We start from the raw sequence: 19,442 nt of genomic DNA, 5'->3' as shown, positions 1-19,442 counted from the left end.
TACAACAAACAGCTCCATCTGGACACAATTCTGGCTGGAAATCTCAACAGTTGTGAGACAATTGTTGAGAACATTCCTACGGCCAGAAAGCACTGGCCTTTGAGTCTCTCATATGTCCAATGGAAAAAACAGTAGGCTATCTACTAAAACCATTGCTAGTGATTTATTTATTAATAGCCACCTCATTATTATTTATTTCTGAATAAAAGGAGGAAATTACAAAATTTTACAACTCTGCTTATTTACAAAGAACTCTCAAACTTTGAGAAACTTGGAAAAACAGAACAATAAATTAACATCAACTTCAAGAATTTCTAAAACACTATACTACCTTAACACATGAATACATTAGTGACTTCAATCTTGCAGTTGGATAGGCCAGCAAGGACCTCTAAAGTTGTATTTCTCCGGCTTCAAAAGAATGCTGGGATGGGAAAAAGTCATTGTGAGCCTATCTTCTTGTAGTACTGGAACTAAGGAAATACAGACTGTGAAACACTCCATTTCCACCAGCTTCCCCTTCAAAGGGAAGTTAACTTTTGCATTCTCTATTACAACCATATAAGAATCAATGTTTAATTATAATATGCCTTTTACTTCTCATTTAGCAGATTTTCACTGAGTAACAATCAAAATAAGTGACCTTTCTTCAAATGACTCTCTGGACAGTGGAAGCTGTATCAATGTGTACAAACATTTTTAGATGGAAAAACTTTGAGGATGAGCTGAAACACAAGCCACAAATTAACTAATTTACACAAGAAATAGTAATAGTTTTCAAAAATAAAAAGACACCTCTAGCTAACAGCATATACTACAAGACACAGAGAAAAAAATAATTTGGAGGAGACCGTAAGGTTTTAATAGCTCTTTTGTGTGACACTGCCCTTTCAGCAGCACTTTACAACCCTCTGGCTATTTGCAAAACTCTCAACAGTAACTTCAGTAAGGTTTCACAAAAGCAAAAGATTGCCTAGGGGCTACAAACTGTACCTGGAAAGGGCACTCATGTTCAGAAAGGACATGGTGAACCAAAAATTCCGAGGAGACTGGCAACCTAAAATAACCTAAAACATTAAAGAAAAGTCGGATGATATTCATCCAACTAATATTCACTAGACTACTAAAAATATCTTTTAATCAGAGTATCTATGCCTTCTTCCACAACAGTTCTGTATTCTTATTCTTACACAGAATTTATTTTCATGGACTTTATACACATGGATGTTACAGTCAAGGAGCTGCAGATTTGTATTAAGTGTCAATTGTTGTGCCATCCACTGATCTTTCTGAAACAGCTGGAGCCCTCGAGCTGAATATCACTGATTATCAGTGTAACTTAACCTCACAAGGACAGTTCCTATACAGAATGTTGAAAAACACATCAGATAAACACTGTGAGAAAAGTAGAAAAGAGAGTGGAAAAGCTCCAGTCACAACAATAAAATCAAACTAGTGAATTATCACTAACTTTAGCTTTGTATACCTTGAGGTCCCAGTTTTGCCTGAGCTGGAGTGGAGGTTGAGCTAAGAAGGGGGTCAGAGGAAGGATCCAGGAAATTGGTGGTCAGATTTGCTTTACATGAAAGTGATTCTTCAGGTAAATTATCCAGGCTCATCCTGTTCTGTCTGCTGGTGTCTAGTAGGTCTTTCCCAAAGAAAGCTTCCTGCAAAGAAGACAAAATGATTCAAAGTGAATCGTTTTGAATCCTATTTTGAAATCTATTGAAAAAGTTGGGTAAATGACAAAGTTAATATTAAAAGGCAATGATAAATAAAAACACAGTCTCAGTCCAATGAGCCTTCCAGCATGGCAGTATCTCCTCCAGGCTATCAGGAGTGGCTACAACTTAGCTGAGGTAGGTACATTACTAATGTTTTATGATTAAATTCACACCTTAAATTATAAAGAAAAACTCTAGTCTTCTTACACATATGGCACAGACAGTGTACCAGCACAGGGTTATTATATATCACAATTTGTTAAGTGTTTAAAACATTTCTCCTGGCACAAAAAGGACAGCTGAAGAAGGTGAACACTGCTGGGCACCTGGATCAAGAAGTTAATGAAAAACATGCACGTACCCTGTGATCCCAATTCAAGAACAACCAAACCCTGCATTTCACTTAGCACAAAATCCCCCTCGTGTAACTGCGGTAACAAAACACCTGAAGATGTTTAACTTACATTAGTAGCTTTTAAAATATTACATAAGCCATCACTCATCCAGGCCTGAACACTCAGTAATTTGACAACAACCCATCAAATTTTCTAGTCCATTTTTATTCATTATATAACAACTTTTTCTGTTTTCATGTAGTCTATAAACCCTTGATTTAGGCTACAGTTCTAAAAATAAAGATAGATTTTTCAGTATCAGTCATTCTAGCATGAACAAAAGAAGAATCTAAGAAATATTCTGCATTTTATAGGAGTAAAAACGTGCACTGAATTATTTATCCTTATTAATCCAAAGGAAATTTTGTTTAAGTATTTTCCTTCCAACTTACTTCCCCACTTAGGAAATACAAATTATTTTTAAACAGATTGTTCTGCCTCTCTATTAATTCTTTGCTTTCAATCCCAATGCAGTTGATGCCATGAAGTTTGGTGAACATCTACAAGATAATAAAAGTTTTCATGGAAACAGTGGCTGAGAAAAAGAATAAGCCAAATAATGTTCTCAGTGGGAGAACACTCAGTTTATAAACTGGTTAACGAAAGGTAAGTTGCTCCATCACCATTAATATCCTGGTTATTACCCACGACAGCTGATGAGCTATGAAACAACACACATAAAGATCAGGTATTTAAATGGATTTACACAAGAAGTATCCCAACAGCTTTACCTGTAAGTAGGCAGGAAAGGTTTCTTCCAGTTTATTTTTCTTTTTTCTGTAACGCTTTTTTATTTTCTCAGTACTTTCAGAAGCTGGGATGGACTCCTCAACTGGAGTGTCTGGCAGCTGTTCTGTCCAACCTAAAAAGCAACATTCAGGCACAAATAAATAAAATACTCACTAATTTGCTCCAAAGGTTCAGTGGCAGCACATCTAATGTATCTGGCTACCCCCCTGGGTCATGGGTCTACTGAACATCACTCCAGATGTGTTCTAAAGGTGGCTTTTATCCAGCCAGCTGTGATCTGTCACCTGACCATCTGGGTTCTGCCAGCAGGAAATACCATATGTGATACCAGTCACATCATCACCTCTTACCTCCCAGCTACAGACAGACCTTTAACTTTTGTACCTCCAAGTCACAGAAGAATGTGGTAATTTGAGAGAAATTATAGGTGCCATTCAACCAGGTATTTGAAAGACAATTCCACTGAAGGAGTATCTCCAAAATCATCAATGCTGAGTTACACATTAATCACATTTCATTTCACACACTATTTTTTCTCAAATTGAAAGTAAAAAACTTATTTTCTTTTTAAATCCAAGAAAGAACCGTCGTTTAAATAACGAACAGGCTAGAAAAACAAATCTATAAAGAATCCCTTCAAGAAAAATTACACATTTATTCAGCTATCATATTTCAAAGTGGCATTGCTTTTTCTAATAAACACAAAAGCATAGAGTGCTCATCAATCATTCAGTATTTTATTACAACCGAGCAGAGAAAACACTGCAGGTAAAAGCAGAACTTTATATGTCCTGCTACTTCTGTCTTGCCAAAGCAAACCATATGAAGTTAAGGACCCTGCGAAGTTATTTAAGAAACCATATTAAAATGGTTATAAAATCAGCTTTGCTTTGTACTGTAGTGATCTCCTACATATCATATTCAGAGGACCACGAGTGGAATGAGGTTCACCAACACTGTGACCTCTGCACTGTCTGAGAGGGAGGTTTTACAGAGAAAAGGAGTGCCAAAAATCCTGGGAAGGCTGATGAGTACTGGCCGCTGAGAAGGAGGCTCTCAGCAAGCTGTCATGATTTAAAACACACATTGACTTTCTGATTTATATTTTTCTCAACAAGCAATTGTGCCTGAGCAGACAAAGAGAAGCTCCAACTTTTAACTGAAGAACACTTGTTTAGGAATACTGCTTTTTAACAATATGCATTGTCCTGTTACCCAGAATGGGGAATTCACTTCTTAACCAAATTTTTTTTTTCTTTTACTTAAAGGAGCAGATCCTACAGAAATGAAAAAAAATTACCACAAAATTTTCAGCACTACCTGAAACAAGGCAGCATGTTACAATGAAATATTATTTACAAAGCAGAAAAACACAGCTGTAACACTAATATTAAAGAGAAAACAAGCACTAAATTGTGGACTTTAAAAACTAGTTTTTAATAATACTGTCTGGATGATGTAGCAAAGATCCAGTCTCCACCATGTTGTACAAATACATAGCAACACTAGTCTGGATTTAGAAAGGGTAAAAATACAACAGCCAAACAGAAAGGAGAGAGCAATAGGAGAAATCAAAGGCCAGAGTCTTCCAACTGAGGTGGCATCAACCAACCTTTAAAAGCAGCTGCCTCCTTCTACTGACTTTATAGGAAAAGGGCTCTGAACTAAACATACTCCACATCTCACCTGAATGATACCTCAATATTCTCTAGATTAGTGTGAACAACTCCAGATGGGTGAAATAATTTAGTCTAATCACACACAGCAAGTAAGAGAAAAAGGCACACAAATAAAATCTGACTCCTTGTTAGGTGCCCAATTGATCGAGTACCGCGGCATTGAAATGGCTCTGCTACGAGAAGAGACACCACAGTTGGGTTCTTCAGTCCTGGAAGGGACAACATTGATGGGGAGATATGACACATGTCTAGAAAATGTTTCTGTATTAAAAATTAATATGGAATTTTTTTTTTTAAGTCATCTTTCATAACATAAAACGTAAGGGTAGTTTATGAAACTCTCAGCTTAAAATAACGTCTCGTTTTAAAATAAGAAGGAATTATTTCTTCATGAAACAAAAATATATGTAATTAAACTCTCTGACAAAGGATTTTCCAGAGCATAAACACATACATAAAAATATCAGACATACTTGTGGAATATGGAACACTGGTGACTGTTAAAACTGATGGTCCAGAAGACACCTCTGGATCAGGACTACATGTGGAAGAAGGTGTGTCAGAAAGAAGATTGCTCTAAATCTGCCTTATAATCCTCACTATTTATCTCCCAGAATAGGTAGCAAATCATCACTTCAGTTTCTTTGTAAATCATGGGCTCTGCTGAAATTTTAAGTATGTAGGAATGGGTATTTTCAGTTGATTTAATAAAGCCATCATGACAAACATGTATGTTGATGAGTTGTATTATTTTTATTGCATTAAGCATGAACAAAAATTTAAAAACAAGTTCCTGCATTTACCTTCATCTCTGCCAGGCAACTGTTCAGAAACAGATCCAGAAGAATCTTTCCTGGAGAGGGATCTTTTAGTCTTCCCTTGCCCTGTACGACTTCTCTGACGTACCATAAATCCACCAATACCTTAAGAAGGAAGTAAAAATTCAATGTATTGATAAAAACTGAGCTTCATAGTAAGAACAAAAGCCAAGATTACTATGCAGGTCAAGGGGACTGCTGCATCTAGAGGACTAAGAATGAATCTGAAATACTTAAGGTATTTTAATTCAGAGTTTTATGAAATATTTCTGAATTTTAATGTCTTGGTGGGTATATATGCAATGATCAAACAGGATAACAATTATGGGATTGTAAAACATCCACAAGAAGTTCAAATCACCAAACTTGGCAACTTTCAGATGCTAGATTTCCCCTCCCCTGGCAAGCTGAGGAATTGCTGGAATTAACTGTCAATCTACCAAATGAAACCTGCTAAAGAACCTCAAAAGACCATAAAAAACCCCTCTACAAGGAGCTCCAGGAGACTCATCACTCCATATGACGGTACTAGAGAAGGACACACCACAAAATTAAAAGATAACTGTCAACATCATACTGCCTGAAACTCCAGAATCCTTCACTAGAGACTGACTGCAGCATTCCTGATCCTTTGCAGATGGTGTATATGTATGTAAATGCCTCAGATACAGGTTTGTCTAATTTTCCAGGGAAATCGTTGGCTGCAGAAAACTAATAGATGTATTCTGCCTGGATACAGCTCAAGTGTTTCTGCACCCGGGACACACAGTTAATCCACAGTCCAGATAATTAAGAGTCAACTGCGCTAAGAAATTAAAATAAATTAATTCATCCAATAACTGAATTCATTAAAATTCACTGTCAGAAGCAATCTGCAAATATTTAGTAAATGATTCTTATCAAGTATTTCAGAAAATAAGAGAACTGCAAAAAGTTCTCTGAAATTCAAATATTGCCAGATGTATATAAATACACATAAAAATTCTCCTTCACCAATTACACAAATACAGTACAATTTCCTATCAAGTTAAGAATCAATACAAGGTATAGATTTGAAATACTACAATTGACAGCATACTAACAAGAAGGGTACTGTGGACACACAATTGTTTAAGTTACTTTATCCTACCAGGTCTGTATGGTTTTCGTTTCCTTTTTTTAATCCCATCAGCTCCTTCAGCCACTTTGGTATCATCATCCACAGCTTCCCGTTCAGGGCTGGAATCTGATTTTCCATCACAATCCATAAGATCACCTTCTGCAGAAAAGAGGCAATGGTAACTTTAACTTGAAAAGGGGAAGAAGGTATTTTTTCCACAGTTTCTACATCTGACTGATTTCCGAGAAACTGATTGAGAACGGTTGAGATTTTTCTGAAGGGTGACAGATAATCTCTGGACACTCTTGGGAAACCCACTCTATCTCTACACAAGGAGCCAGTCTATACACACATTTCCTATGAGATGCTGTTGAGACAAAGCCAGAGAATAAATGCTATAGTTACTACATGTGAATATGAGAAATGTTTTGCTGCCTTCTTCAGAAGCCTGTGCCATCACCGTTTCTAAGTGTCTGAGCAATCTGTAGCCATACATCAAGGAATATGGAACCAATTTACCAAGATATACTTCCTTTTGTTCACTGTCCTCTTCAGCTCTGTTTGGTAGGGCTTTTTTTTTTTTTTTTTAATTGAGAAGACATTGAAAAACTGCAGCCTGCACTTGGAAAGTAATGTTTAATGACTCTTAGTTTAGAGCATTCATGACTTAAAGCAGTGAGACTGACTGAAAGCAGACTTTCTATGAAGAGGAATTGGACTTATGTAATAGAAAATTCAGCCCAAAGGAATTACTCAGCCTTGAAGATGAAGACTGTAATTCAGAGTCAGAGTTTATATTCTGTGGGAAAGAAGGGTAGAAACAGATGTAAAGTATGCTGACATTAAAAAGCCTTTGGTGTTGAAGGAAGAGGGAGTTAATTCTTCCTGATATCCCCCAAAAAGACCTTACATCTTCATTTTACTGTAAAGCTTTTGAAATGCTAAATATACTCTCACCCCTGAAAAGACATTGGAATTCTGATTTCCTCCTTTGGGTTTAGGTGTATAATTCTACATGGTCTAAAACCACATGCATTTGTAAGAAGGAGAAATACTGTTGTAAGAGAGAGTTGGACTCTTTCATAGCACTTCTGCTGTGGTAGAACTACATCCCTCGCTCTTCCACACGCTGAGTCACGGACCAGACCTTCCCATTGTTAAAGACCTTGCTGAGTTCCACCAACAAAGCTGGTGGCTTGGCAAAGGCCACCAAGCTGAAGCTCCCAAAGCAAGCTCAACTTTCAAGTGGACTTTCAAATGTAGAACAACTGATGAAATGCTGAACGTGATGAAAGCTTAAAAATAAGATGGTAACAAAATTACCATGAACTCGGGTTTTTTTCAGATAAAGCCTCTTTTTTTCCACCTGGAATGTCAGAATCTAAGTAAGGGTTATTCCTTTTTCCCTGGAATTACTACACTGTGTTACTCCAGTCAAAGCCATGGCACAGCTTTATTCATCCTGATGCTCATACAAAAATTCCAGATGTTCAGGGAACAGGTACCGATCCACTCTACAGAGCAGAGCTCTACACACACAGAGCTTCCAGGAAATCCACCCAATCTGCCATGTACTTGCTGTGCTGTTGCCTTCACATACATGAATGTGCTTTAACTCTCAAAAAGGCAATGAAAGGTGATCAGAATTGAAATTAAAAGTCTGTAGAAGCCTTGGCTCTCCCTTTCATACCCTGCTGTTACATCTATGCATCTTGTTATCTACTTGAAAAGTAGATAGGAGCCAACAAGCAGATAATTAAATCAGACAAAGTTATATAGAAAACAGGAACACATTTTTAAAAGCAAAGATGATTGGCCACTGAAAAAGAACAATGTAAGGGACTAGTTCTCTTTCTTGATGTCTCCAAACCAAAATCAAAAGCTTTTTTTTCTGCTTTTAACAACCCGGTTGATGAAGTAGAAGAAAGATGAAATTTCAGTGTTTGTGTATTGCTAGGGTAATGTACCAAACCCTGTGATTACTGAAAGAAGTGAAAGAAAAACAAGTAGTTAACTGTTTTAAAGGTTATACACAAATAAAGGGAAGTTATTATAAAAAAATACACTTCCAGTCAACAGCAGAGGGTAAGAACCTGCTAATCAAACAACAGGAACCATACTGCTATCAACAAGTTAACACTGAAACTTCACTGACAGTTAAACTACAGAGTTATCTCAAGTACACTCTCTGTATCTAAAAAAAGCTTCTTTTGACATTTAATCTGACTAACACCAAGGTGATGTTGCATAAACAGAAAGCACTTCAGGCTGTGGGGAGGTGGGGTGTCTGTGTGCCTCTGTTCCTCCCCTAACAGCCACCTGCATGACTAATGCAATGGCTTTCACACATTGAAGTTAAGCCTTTCCCCAGGCCACGGATTAACACCTGTTCTACCAACACACTTCTCAGGATGCACAGCCAGACCATGGCAAAGGGGAGAGGAGAATGGGATTGCACAATGTTGGCTGCTGTTTGTAGCATTGAAGAGCAGGGATTTGAAGGGGCTGGCTGCTCCTACATGGTTTTCCCACTCTTGTCTCCCACTTTTGGTCTTTTCTGGCTGGGGCTGCTGTGTTTGCTCAGCTGTGAGGGAAACAGATGAGACAAGTACTGGTGACACTGAGACACATGGATCCTTGCTCTGTGTCTAACCTTGCAGTGGAAGGAACTCTCCCAAGGCATTCTACCATTGATTGAAACATTGTCCCCACACACAGGGGTGTGTTTGGATAGGTCAGCATTAGCCCAAATCACCGACTCTCAAGTCAGCTCACCTTGTTTCTTTAAGAAAAAAAAGAAATACCCTCAGAAAAGAGCTTTTTAATCCACTTTCCCATTTGATTTTATTTTAATACCAGTTTCTCAGCTTTGCTGAGCCAATGTTACCACTTTCAAACAGTGCTTGCACTAACTTGGAGAGCCTCAAAATGCATTTGTACTCAGTGAGTGCACAGTGGAACCCAAGGATTAGACAAAAAGTCACCCCATATTTCCAGTGTTGGCAGCCTTAGAAAGGTGAGTTTCCTATAGGATGGATGACCCATAAACAGGACAAAACCAGGGAAAATCCCTAAAATGGACAACAATGAGCCATGACTACTGTTCAAGTAATTTCCATAAAACATTCTGTACAGAACACAGGAGTATCAGTGTAATAAAAACTCCCAGGGATATCTGCAATACACACAGGTACTGCAACACTCCCAAGCTACAAGACATGCCAAAAGTAGACTGCTACCTCTACTGTCATCCATCTCCCCATCTCTTGAGTGTTCTGACTGGGCATCTGGGGGTGTCTGAAGCACAGCCACACTGTTCTGATTTATAATCTTCAGTTTAAGCTTTGGTTTCGTCCGTTTTCTTCTCGGTACTGTAACAGTGAGGCTCTGTAACTGAGACATGCCGGATTCTGTCAAGCAGACTCCATCCTGGGTGTATGTCTTCGGTGGGTCTATAAAAGTTGAATGAATCATAACAGCAATACAAAACTCTTTAATTTACAAGTCTTAGATTTTTCAGGAATAGCACTTATAAGAGTTAACAATCCACATGTATGGAGCTGATCCGTGAGCGAAGAAATTGGTCTAAATAAAACGGAGGTATCTGACACTGTTTTACACATTACAGTCACAGCTTTATTGCCCAGAGTCTGATGTCAAATCCTGCAACAATCCATTACATTGCTATGGAACAACCTATATCAAGGACTCATTAGAAAGAACAATGTCATTATGGAAACTGGTGCCTTGCAGGGTATTTCCATATCACTGGCACTCACAGAAACCTGTGCAAGTCTTACTTTGGGTTCCCATTGCTGCTCAGTCAGGGCCCCCATCCAGCCTTCAGCACTTTACCTTCACCATCTTAATGACCTTAACTCTGCCAGAACTTCTGGTAACTCAGACAACTTAATCAGCCCTATTTTATAGGCAGACTAAAAACAAGTTTTATCAGGTGAGCTGCTCAAAATCAGATTGGAAATTGTGGGTAGAACCCAAGTCTCCCAAGACCTGCCAGACTGCTTCCTCATCAAAGTGTTGTTACATGACAACTGAGTCTATTGATAAGCTCCAATATTCCTTAATTCACCACGCAGAAAGGTGCTCTCACTTGTGCTGGGGCACTGCAAGTGGAGGTTTGGGAACTTTCAGGGAATTACCAAATAATGAAGAGGCTGCAATGATGCTTCAGCTCCTTGGAGCCAACTAAATCACGATTTGATAACACAGGTTTTGCAAACACACAAATATCATAACATTTGTTCCCTTTAACCAAAAAATATTTTCTTAAGTAACATCTCACATCACAGCTGGTCTTGAACACAATTCTTCCCAGTTGAGTGTCTTCTTATACAGAACTTAAAAGGTGTGTGTTTCAGAAACATCTCATAAACTCTTTTTCAGATTGAAGATTTGAGGGGAGAACCTTCTCTCAGAACTACATTTGTGTGGCATCAAATGGAAAACAACTTCAAAGTGATGGAAGCTGTCCTACCATGATGGAAGCTGCTGGGTGCTATCATCATAAAAACTGACTTGTGAGTAGGCTTGTCAAGATTATAAATTCCTAGCACAAACCAGACAAATACAGAAAAGTTGTGTCCTCCTACAGCTCGAACCTGCAAGCATTTGTGTACATGCCTGACTCAGCCACACTGTGTTATCACTACTGATATTAAGGCAAGCAACTAAATCTGCAGGATCAAAGCATAATTTAAAGTAATTATTATAGTGCAGGTATGGCAGGCAAAAGAGAAGAAAGAAGAGAGAATGAAAAAAAATGGAAAGCATGCTGTGGTAACTGAAGGATAGTTAATGCTGTCTGTTATAAAACCACAAAAAAAAGGAATTTTTGTCTCATGTAAAAATACACCCTTAAAATATGCTAAATGATTAAAAATTAAGCATTTACATTCTTTACCTAGTTCTTTTGATTTTGAAATAATCTGAGCTCCAACTGATGAATCACAACAGTCCAAAGAAGGCACTGAAAAATATAAGGAAAATCATTTCAACTTTTAAAAATGGTGACTTGATTTAAACTGAAACTATCAATTTTCCTTCAGACAGTTCCGTTAAACTCCCTAATTTATACTGTTGGCAACATTGACTGGCACCTTTAAAATGAAGTGCTTTTCAGTGTCACAGACGATGTGACTACAAAACAAGCCTGATCCAAACTGAAGTTCTCCAACTTCCTGGAGCCAAGAACGGCATTGGAATGGCACTGAACTTAATGGTAAATTATCTCCTTCTACTGGGCCAAGGGTAAATGAATACACTGGACCTATTGGGTTGGAAAGGAACCCCTACACTAGTCATGATGTTCAGGTTTTGCTGCCCTAATCATGAAAAATGGGAGGGCTTTGTGAACTGAGTATCGACCAGCATTTCCCCAAGGAGGGGCTGGCACACTCTGGCAGCTTTGCACACAAGATTACAGAGGTGTCTGTGCTGTCAGGTCTCTCACACAGCACACACGAGAAAGCTGATATATCTGAGAACAGATGATAAAGGACTGGCTGAAGTTAGATAGGGCAATTCTTAATCAAGATAAGAATATCAATAAACGGAACAGCAGAAACTCAATCTATACTCTACAGCTTGTGTGCTGTGGGGAAGTACTGGAACAGTGTGACTGAAAAAATAATGATCAAAATGTCCTACTACATGTGGCTACTGTTGCTGTGGGTAGAAATGCTCTTTCCACCTGCCTTAACTACATAACTGCTATAATGCTTCACTGACCTCTGATGTGTAGATTAAATTTTACTATTAGTAGTGACTTCACAGAGATTATGTAGACAGTAAGTAAAGTGAAAATTAGGAGCTTCTATCTGGCAAACATTGAGAACTAGAATCAGAAAACCTGTTAGTTTGGCACAGTTAACATTACCACACAGGCAAGTTTAGCCACACTTTTTTTCTTTCCTTTTTTTTTTTTTTTTTTCCTAGAAATCTTATTCATGCTGAATTTAAGACCTGGATAACACCTGGAGTATTTACTTTGTGTCAGCCACACAAGATGAGATCACTGAGGCTGAGCAGCCGTGGGAGGTTCAATGTGTCATGTCAGATCAGTGCACATGTGCTGCTGACCACCTCACACACATCCTGGGAGTAAGGGTCAAGACCAGGAAAAGCACAAAAGCTTCCAAGTAACACTTAGAATGGATATGAAAACTACAGGATGCTTTCTAAGCATATAAGTAAATTTACAGTCCTTTAAAAGTTTTATGTAAGGTGTAACTAAGATATAGGATATAATCTACAGGAAACCAATATTCCATGCAATTAGTAAATAAAAGAAGCCCACATGAATTACTGAAAAAGTGATACACAACAGTGGAAGGAAAAGACAGGGAAGAAAATAAATTGAAAATGTCATTTTGTAAGAGACATGGAACTGAAGGGAAACAAAAAATATGGGACAAGCTGCAGAACGGAAGATACTCAAAAGCACTGAATTGAAACAACAGAAAAAAAGGCAGATTGTAAGAACTACTCAAAGTGGAATAAAACATCATCTGTTCATTGAATTCGTTATAATTCACAAGATGTTTTAAGACAAACTGAGATAGCAATTATTGAATTGGAATCTAAGGTAAACAAAAAATTCGGAAAGACAGTCATGAATGGGAATTTGAAATCCTTATTTAAAAGTCAAACAACAGAGAGCTCTTCTAATCCAGGTCAGACAGTGAATAATTTTAACTCTGGAGACTGAATAGAGTTGAAATGCTCAAATAAACAAGCTGACAGTGACAAAGGTGAGGCCTTCAGAGACCCACTCACAAAAACTGCACAAACAACCAATGTTTGAAGGCAGTATCAAACAGACTTCCAGAAAAGGAGCTAATTAGAGTGCAGATTAAGGATTAAAATCAATAAAATGGATAGCAGAAAAACACCATACTGTTAGAGAAAGACTGTTCAAAGGAGAAAAAAAAATAAAATCGAACAAAAAAGTGCTTTCTGAGGTATTCAGTTGAAATTTAACCAAAATTGTTAAACTTACTTGCAAAAGGGTTTAGACATGCTGAATATTGTACAGCATTTAGCAGTTTCAGCTGAAAACAAATAACTGCACAGAATACAATATGATCACAAGAACCACAGTTTCAAAAAAGAAAGGGGCTGCCATTTGTAAGGCTGTAAAAGAAAAGAACAATTCTAGGAAGAAATGAAACCAGCATAAGAAATGGTTGATGTAGAAATACAGCACTAGCAGAGCACTCATTACTGGGTGCCTGCATAACTGTGTGAATGACACAGGGATGTTTCTGTAAATATAGCAACACAAGAACATTAGAGCTGACATAACAAATGTCCCAAATAATAAAAAAATTCAAGAGGTAATTTTTTAACATACAGTATTACGTTGGGTTCGTATCTTGTATTTGTAAAGTACCTAGAATTAGGTTTCAGAACGAAGAAAAATTTAATTCAGTTTAATGAAAATGGTACAACAGAGGCTCCCAGCCATAACGTGTATCACTGGCAGTGCTGAGCATCCCTGGATTAGTAAGTGATACCAGCTCCTCAATGTATCCATGGGCATAGTTACTCGAGCTCCAGGAGGAATAACTGCACAAAGGCAGCTACAGGAACTGCCACCAGATCAGCTGTAACTGATGACAGAAAACCAGGCAGAGCTGGTCCGTCTGCAGAGGAACAAAAACAGCACCAAGGAAGGAGGAAACTGGAGTTTGGATGGAGAGAGGATGGGAGTAGGTGAGGAGAGATGAAATTTGCAGATGGGGCAGGTGACGTACCAGGGCAAAGGACAAAAAAGCAGAAGTGATGAGCAGATGGTCAAGAACTGCTTGTGCAGGAGTGAATGAGGATGAGGGACAGACACACCTCTCCTGAAGGTGCAGGAATTACAGCACAGGGGAAAAGCTGCTGCTGCTGCCCAAAGTAGCTGTTAGCACCTCAAACTCCTGAGAATTTGAGAAAATGTTCTACAGGGCAGAGCAATATGCTGGGGGACATGTAACTTGAAACTGCACTAGAAGGAACCTCATGAAACACTGAAGAGAGATGACTATTTCAAAATAGTCTAGGAATGAAGGTTTCTGGTATACTGCTTTGGAGCAAATCTTACCACATTCTGGCTTTTGATATTTATGTATGTTCAAGAAGAAAAAAACTATTTCTCTTTTATTTTTGTTTCCTGAAGAACACTTTGTAAAATTATAAGGTATGATGAGATAGGGAAGAGCTTTTACAAATTTTAAAAAGTTTCCATTTTCTGAAGAAAGTAAAATGGAACCTCGTCCTCTTTACCTACACACTGGAACCATTTACTCTTTAATCACAGTGAACCTGCAATGTATTGGTAATTTGGTGGTTGAGGGGCTCTTGCCTCTTCTAGAAAGAATGCGGTTAAAAAACCTTTAATAACACTTGCAACACATCCACAATACATCAAATGTAAAGGGCAAGAACCATCCCAGTAAGAATCCCATAGTGTGGTGCATTTTAAGAAGCTTTCTACTGCCAACTAACATTTTTCTCTCTAAGTTTATCAAATACTAATTCTCCTGACTTGGAAACAAAAAGTTATAGTGGATTTTCAAAGGAGTTTTAGAAGAATTAATGGAAGACCAAAACATTTCATATCAAAGTACATGCAGGTATTTCTATGAACATGCATCAAAGGACATATTCAGACATGCAACTGTGCAAATGTACTCATGTTAGAGAAGTTTTATATATACTGAGTCAAAACAGGAAAGAATAAGCAGACAAACTTGTCTTTAAAAAAAAAAAAAAGTGACAAAAACTGCAAAGAAAGCTTGGTAACTCCCTGACAGGTCTTGCAAGTCTGATTCCTATTTCTTGGAACACAAACCTAAGCAACATGAGTTCATGGAGATGTGCAGGAAGGACTAACTCAGGGGACAGCTCATGCCTGGAAATGAAACATCTCTGATATCATCTTGTGAAGTTGTTCTGTCTCACATACCATGGGCTTTAATTATCTTGAAAAGGCAGCTCTGCCAGCTCCAAAGAGAAAGGAAGAAGGAGTATTTCTTACTTGGATCTTTTTTCTTCAAGTACTCAAAGCTTATTATCCAAATAAATAGAAAACTGTGTTGTATCTGCAAGTTTCTTGGGTTTTCCACTTACAAAACCTCCTTCTTTTTGAATTTTTGAAAGTAGATCTCAGCAGTGAAGTGACTTGTAGAAAAACAGAAGCATTACTCATTCTTCTATTAGTGATAAAAATGGGTTACTCGGAAGTGTTCCAGCACCTTGTGTAGTTGATCAGGGAGTATATAAACCTCCAAGGTCAGGTCAGTAAGTTATAATTACTGGTGGGATGAGGACATGTCAGTGTAAATGGACATTAGATGCTCTATTGAACTTTTCTTGGCAAACCTCTTGAGCACATGCCTCACGAAATCTTCAGTCTTGATCAGGAAAGTCAATCTTACTGACATCTTCTTGGTGGATATGAGTATTTCCTGAAACATTTGCTTAGTTCTTGTACCTTCCTCCTACTGTTCTCTCATGACACCCCAACAAAGGGTTAATAAGAACACTAATGAGCTTATGCTAAAAATGGCAATAGGTGTCAATGTTAAAGCAGCAGAGCGAAGCAGAAACTCCTGTGAGCTGACACGCAGAGAAAACAGACCTGGGATATCACTCTTGCAGCAAGACCATAAATCATGTCATAGGCCAGTGTAACTGCTGACAGGCCACTCACAGAACATTAACCAGCACCATCCCATGGAATCAGATGCTGTAAATGTGCTTAAGCTGCAGTAACCTCAGCTCCTGAAGTACCACTGCTGTAGAACTGTAATACAGACTGACAGTTGGTATCCATGTCCAGAGAAGTGCAAAGTTCATCAGAATGAACCATACATTTTAGCTAACAAGCAAGTGACAACTCCTGAACAAAAAAAGTATGGCCAGTTCTTTCAAAGATTGCAGCTAGGGAGGGAAGCACTGGTCTTGAATACTGGGAGAGCTGAGGAAAAGGCATAAAGGCATAAACATGAGGGAGGAGGGGGAAAATGCTTGCACAGACTGTTGTTACAGGTACTGCTGCCTCAGACAACCTCAAAGCATCAAAATATAAAACCTTTTTCTGCTTAGAATTAATTTTCAGATTCTTCTGCAGTTGTAACTTTAGAGAACTGGGCTTTCTTCGTTGCACTTGACAGAGTCAGATGCCTATTGCCCTTTCGATACCAAATGCTTTTAGTCCTTTATCCGTATCTTCAACAACTCAACCCAGAATTCCCCATTAGGTTTCCTCTGGCCTTGCAGCCAAATCACTAGAGGGTGCGAAAGAGCTGAGGACACTTCCACCAGGGCCCTTAAAATAAACATGAAAAAAAAAAATCTTACTTCTACCACGAGCCAACTCTCCATCAGAGACAAGAACCGTAACACATTCCCAAACCTATTTATCGCAGTGTGCAATCCTGCCATTGGTTTCGTCTCCTTACCGTTTGTTGGTGGTATGTATGGCCTACAAATGGTACAGTCAAAACCCATATCAGCTATGTTTTCCACTTCCTCCTCTGTGTTTAAGTTCTGACAGATTGCATGCATCCATCTAGAAATTAAGTGGGGGAAAAAATACAATTTAAAGGAAATATGTGGTGTTTTAGGAGACCCAAATATCAGCCTATGGTCCAAGTAAACGTGAAGTAGTTGTTTAGTTTGCATTCTTTAAGGGAGAAACCACAGAATGAGGTTTTCCATATACAGCATCCCCTACTGTGGTGTGTATATGGAGTAGCAGACCACCTATTTCCCTTCACAGGAAAGAACTCTACAAAACAATGTCCCGGACCAAATATGGTTTAATATTATAATTTTCTCCCTATATTGCCATCATTTCATACAATGTAATCCAGGTTTAGCCTCCCAACAATAGCCTTGTGAGGTAAATTAGTTTTATTTTTATGGGACGGGCTGAAGAGACACAGAGTGATTAATTAATTTGCCCAGAGTCAGATAGTTAAGTCTGTGGTAGAACTAGGAATGAACTACTAAGAGACTTCTGAGACTCAATAATCCAGTGTTCATTACCACAAGACCATTCCCTTCATCTTTATGCTTTTACAATAGGGGGAAAAATTAAAATAAGCTTTAAACAGGAAAAACCTGTAAAATATTAGAAATCCTTACCGATCACATTGTCTACACTGAATTATGAGCTCCTCATCCCTGTACGTGCGATAGCAGATTGGGCAGGTGGACAAACTTGCACAGGGAGCACACTGTGTGTAATTATTTTGCCATTCACATCTTAAACCTGGAGAAGTTGCTCCACAATGTCTGCACCAAACACACCTGCAGAACAGACAAAATGACCTGTTACTTTCAGTTCACAGGAAGATTATTTTGTGGTTCTTCTCCTTAAAACCAGGTGAGTAATTAAGTTTTAACTTAGTCTAACAACAAACATTTAAAAACATTTTTAATACTTTTTTAACAAAGTTCCTAATTAACAATTCCCTTCAAACTGCAAAAACAGGCAGATGGGTTTTTGTAACAGCTCAACAGGTCAAAGGAGTTCCTGCTTCCAGTTGCCATTCACTTCTAGATCTGGAGACTTAACCATGTGAGAAGTCTAGTCTGTGTTTCACCCAAGTAAACCAAATGGTTTTCAAAGGGTTTTGAGAACAATTTGGTGAAGCAACCATTTGTTTTTCCAACTGAATGCTGGAATGAACATTCCAATGAATGTAAATTGGAAATTTTTTGGGGGTAAGAGTTTTTCCACCTCTACTTATGCAGTTTTTTTTGGCATGAAGAAGCAGTACCAAGAGAAGATAACAGTTTCCCTAATAAACTGATAACTGAATGAAGCAATTCAAAAGTATTTTGTTTGCTTTAATACACCTGATTAGATACAATTAAAACATTATTACAGTTCAATTGACATTACAAATACAAAGTGACAAGGAGAAACAGAAGAGGCCAGCAGTCAGTACTTCTGACCCCAGACCCAAACACACCATTTGCATTTCCAGCCTCCCTTTGGAACAGTCTGCAGGGGTGGATCCAGGCAGTATGTGTGGTAGCTGATGTCGCAGTCATCACAGAGGAGGAGTCTCCCTGGATCCGTGGCTTTCCCACAGGCTTCACACACTGTGCACTCCAGGCACCTCCAACCTTTGCTGAGCACCACTTTAGTAATCTGCAAATGGCAAGGTGCAAATGATTTGAAAACTGCTCTGTGAAGTGTGATCAATGTATACATGAAGGTCTGGAGCCCAGGATGCTCATCTGGGCACAGCACCCACGTCACAAGGGGCTGTTTGTCACTTAGACTTTCTGAAGCTTCAATAAACAGAAACGGATCAAACAGATCCTCCTTTTTACCTCCTTTCTACCCTTTTTAGAAATGGGTGAAATGTTCCCCTTTTTCAGTCACTTCACCTGGCTGCCATGACTTTTCAAATATGATGGAGAGTGGCTTGGCAACTACATCAGCCAATTCCCTCGGGATCCTGGGATGCACCTCATCAGGTCCCAGAGACTTATGCACATTCTGGTTCCTCAAGCAGTCACAGACCTGATCGTCTCACGTCATGATGTGACCACAATAACCAGTGCTGGGGTTTGTTTTAGTCATCTGAAGCAAACAACTAACTTATTGGAGTTAATATGTAATGTAAGAGCAGTGTATAAACATAAAGTCAATTTATAATTGCATGAAACACGCATATGGCATTTTGTAAAGTACATGTAAAATAAAGTTTTGTGACATGTTTAAAAAAAATCCCACTTTTACATAGATGTACTTATAACCAATGAAATGTGTATAGTGTATACACTGCAGTAAGTAGCTTATTTTGTGCTTGCTAGGTCATTTCATACCATTCAAATTTAATTTTCACACATTCTCTCCTAGACTAATGAATGTAAAATGTATTAATTAACCACTCCAACTGCTGTCAATTCTGACAGCCAACAGGCAAATTGAATCAACCAAACCTTAT

General features: G+C 38.3%; 1 protein-coding gene across 1 annotated transcript in view; it reads right to left on the bottom strand.

Moving 5' to 3' along the window:
- The window catches only part of KMT2C (lysine methyltransferase 2C), a 194,642-nt gene that overhangs the window by 45,774 nt on the left and 129,426 nt on the right, over window positions 1–19,442 (bottom strand). The window contains 9 exon segments of the mRNA XM_027648467.1: window positions 1,487–1,667; window positions 2,851–2,981; window positions 5,352–5,471; window positions 6,496–6,624; window positions 9,705–9,917; window positions 11,387–11,452; window positions 16,935–17,044; window positions 17,623–17,787; window positions 18,456–18,637. Coding sequence (XP_027504268.1) covers window positions 1,487–1,667; window positions 2,851–2,981; window positions 5,352–5,471; window positions 6,496–6,624; window positions 9,705–9,917; window positions 11,387–11,452; window positions 16,935–17,044; window positions 17,623–17,787; window positions 18,456–18,637 — 1,297 coding nt within the window.

This window comes from Corapipo altera, unplaced genomic scaffold, assembly GCF_003945725.1.
Source record: "Corapipo altera isolate COAL_440 unplaced genomic scaffold, ASM394572v1 47, whole genome shotgun sequence".
Lineage (NCBI taxonomy): Eukaryota > Metazoa > Chordata > Aves > Passeriformes > Pipridae > Corapipo > Corapipo altera.
The sequence above is the reverse complement of the archived record's forward strand: the minus strand, read 5'-3'. Positions and strand labels throughout refer to the sequence as shown.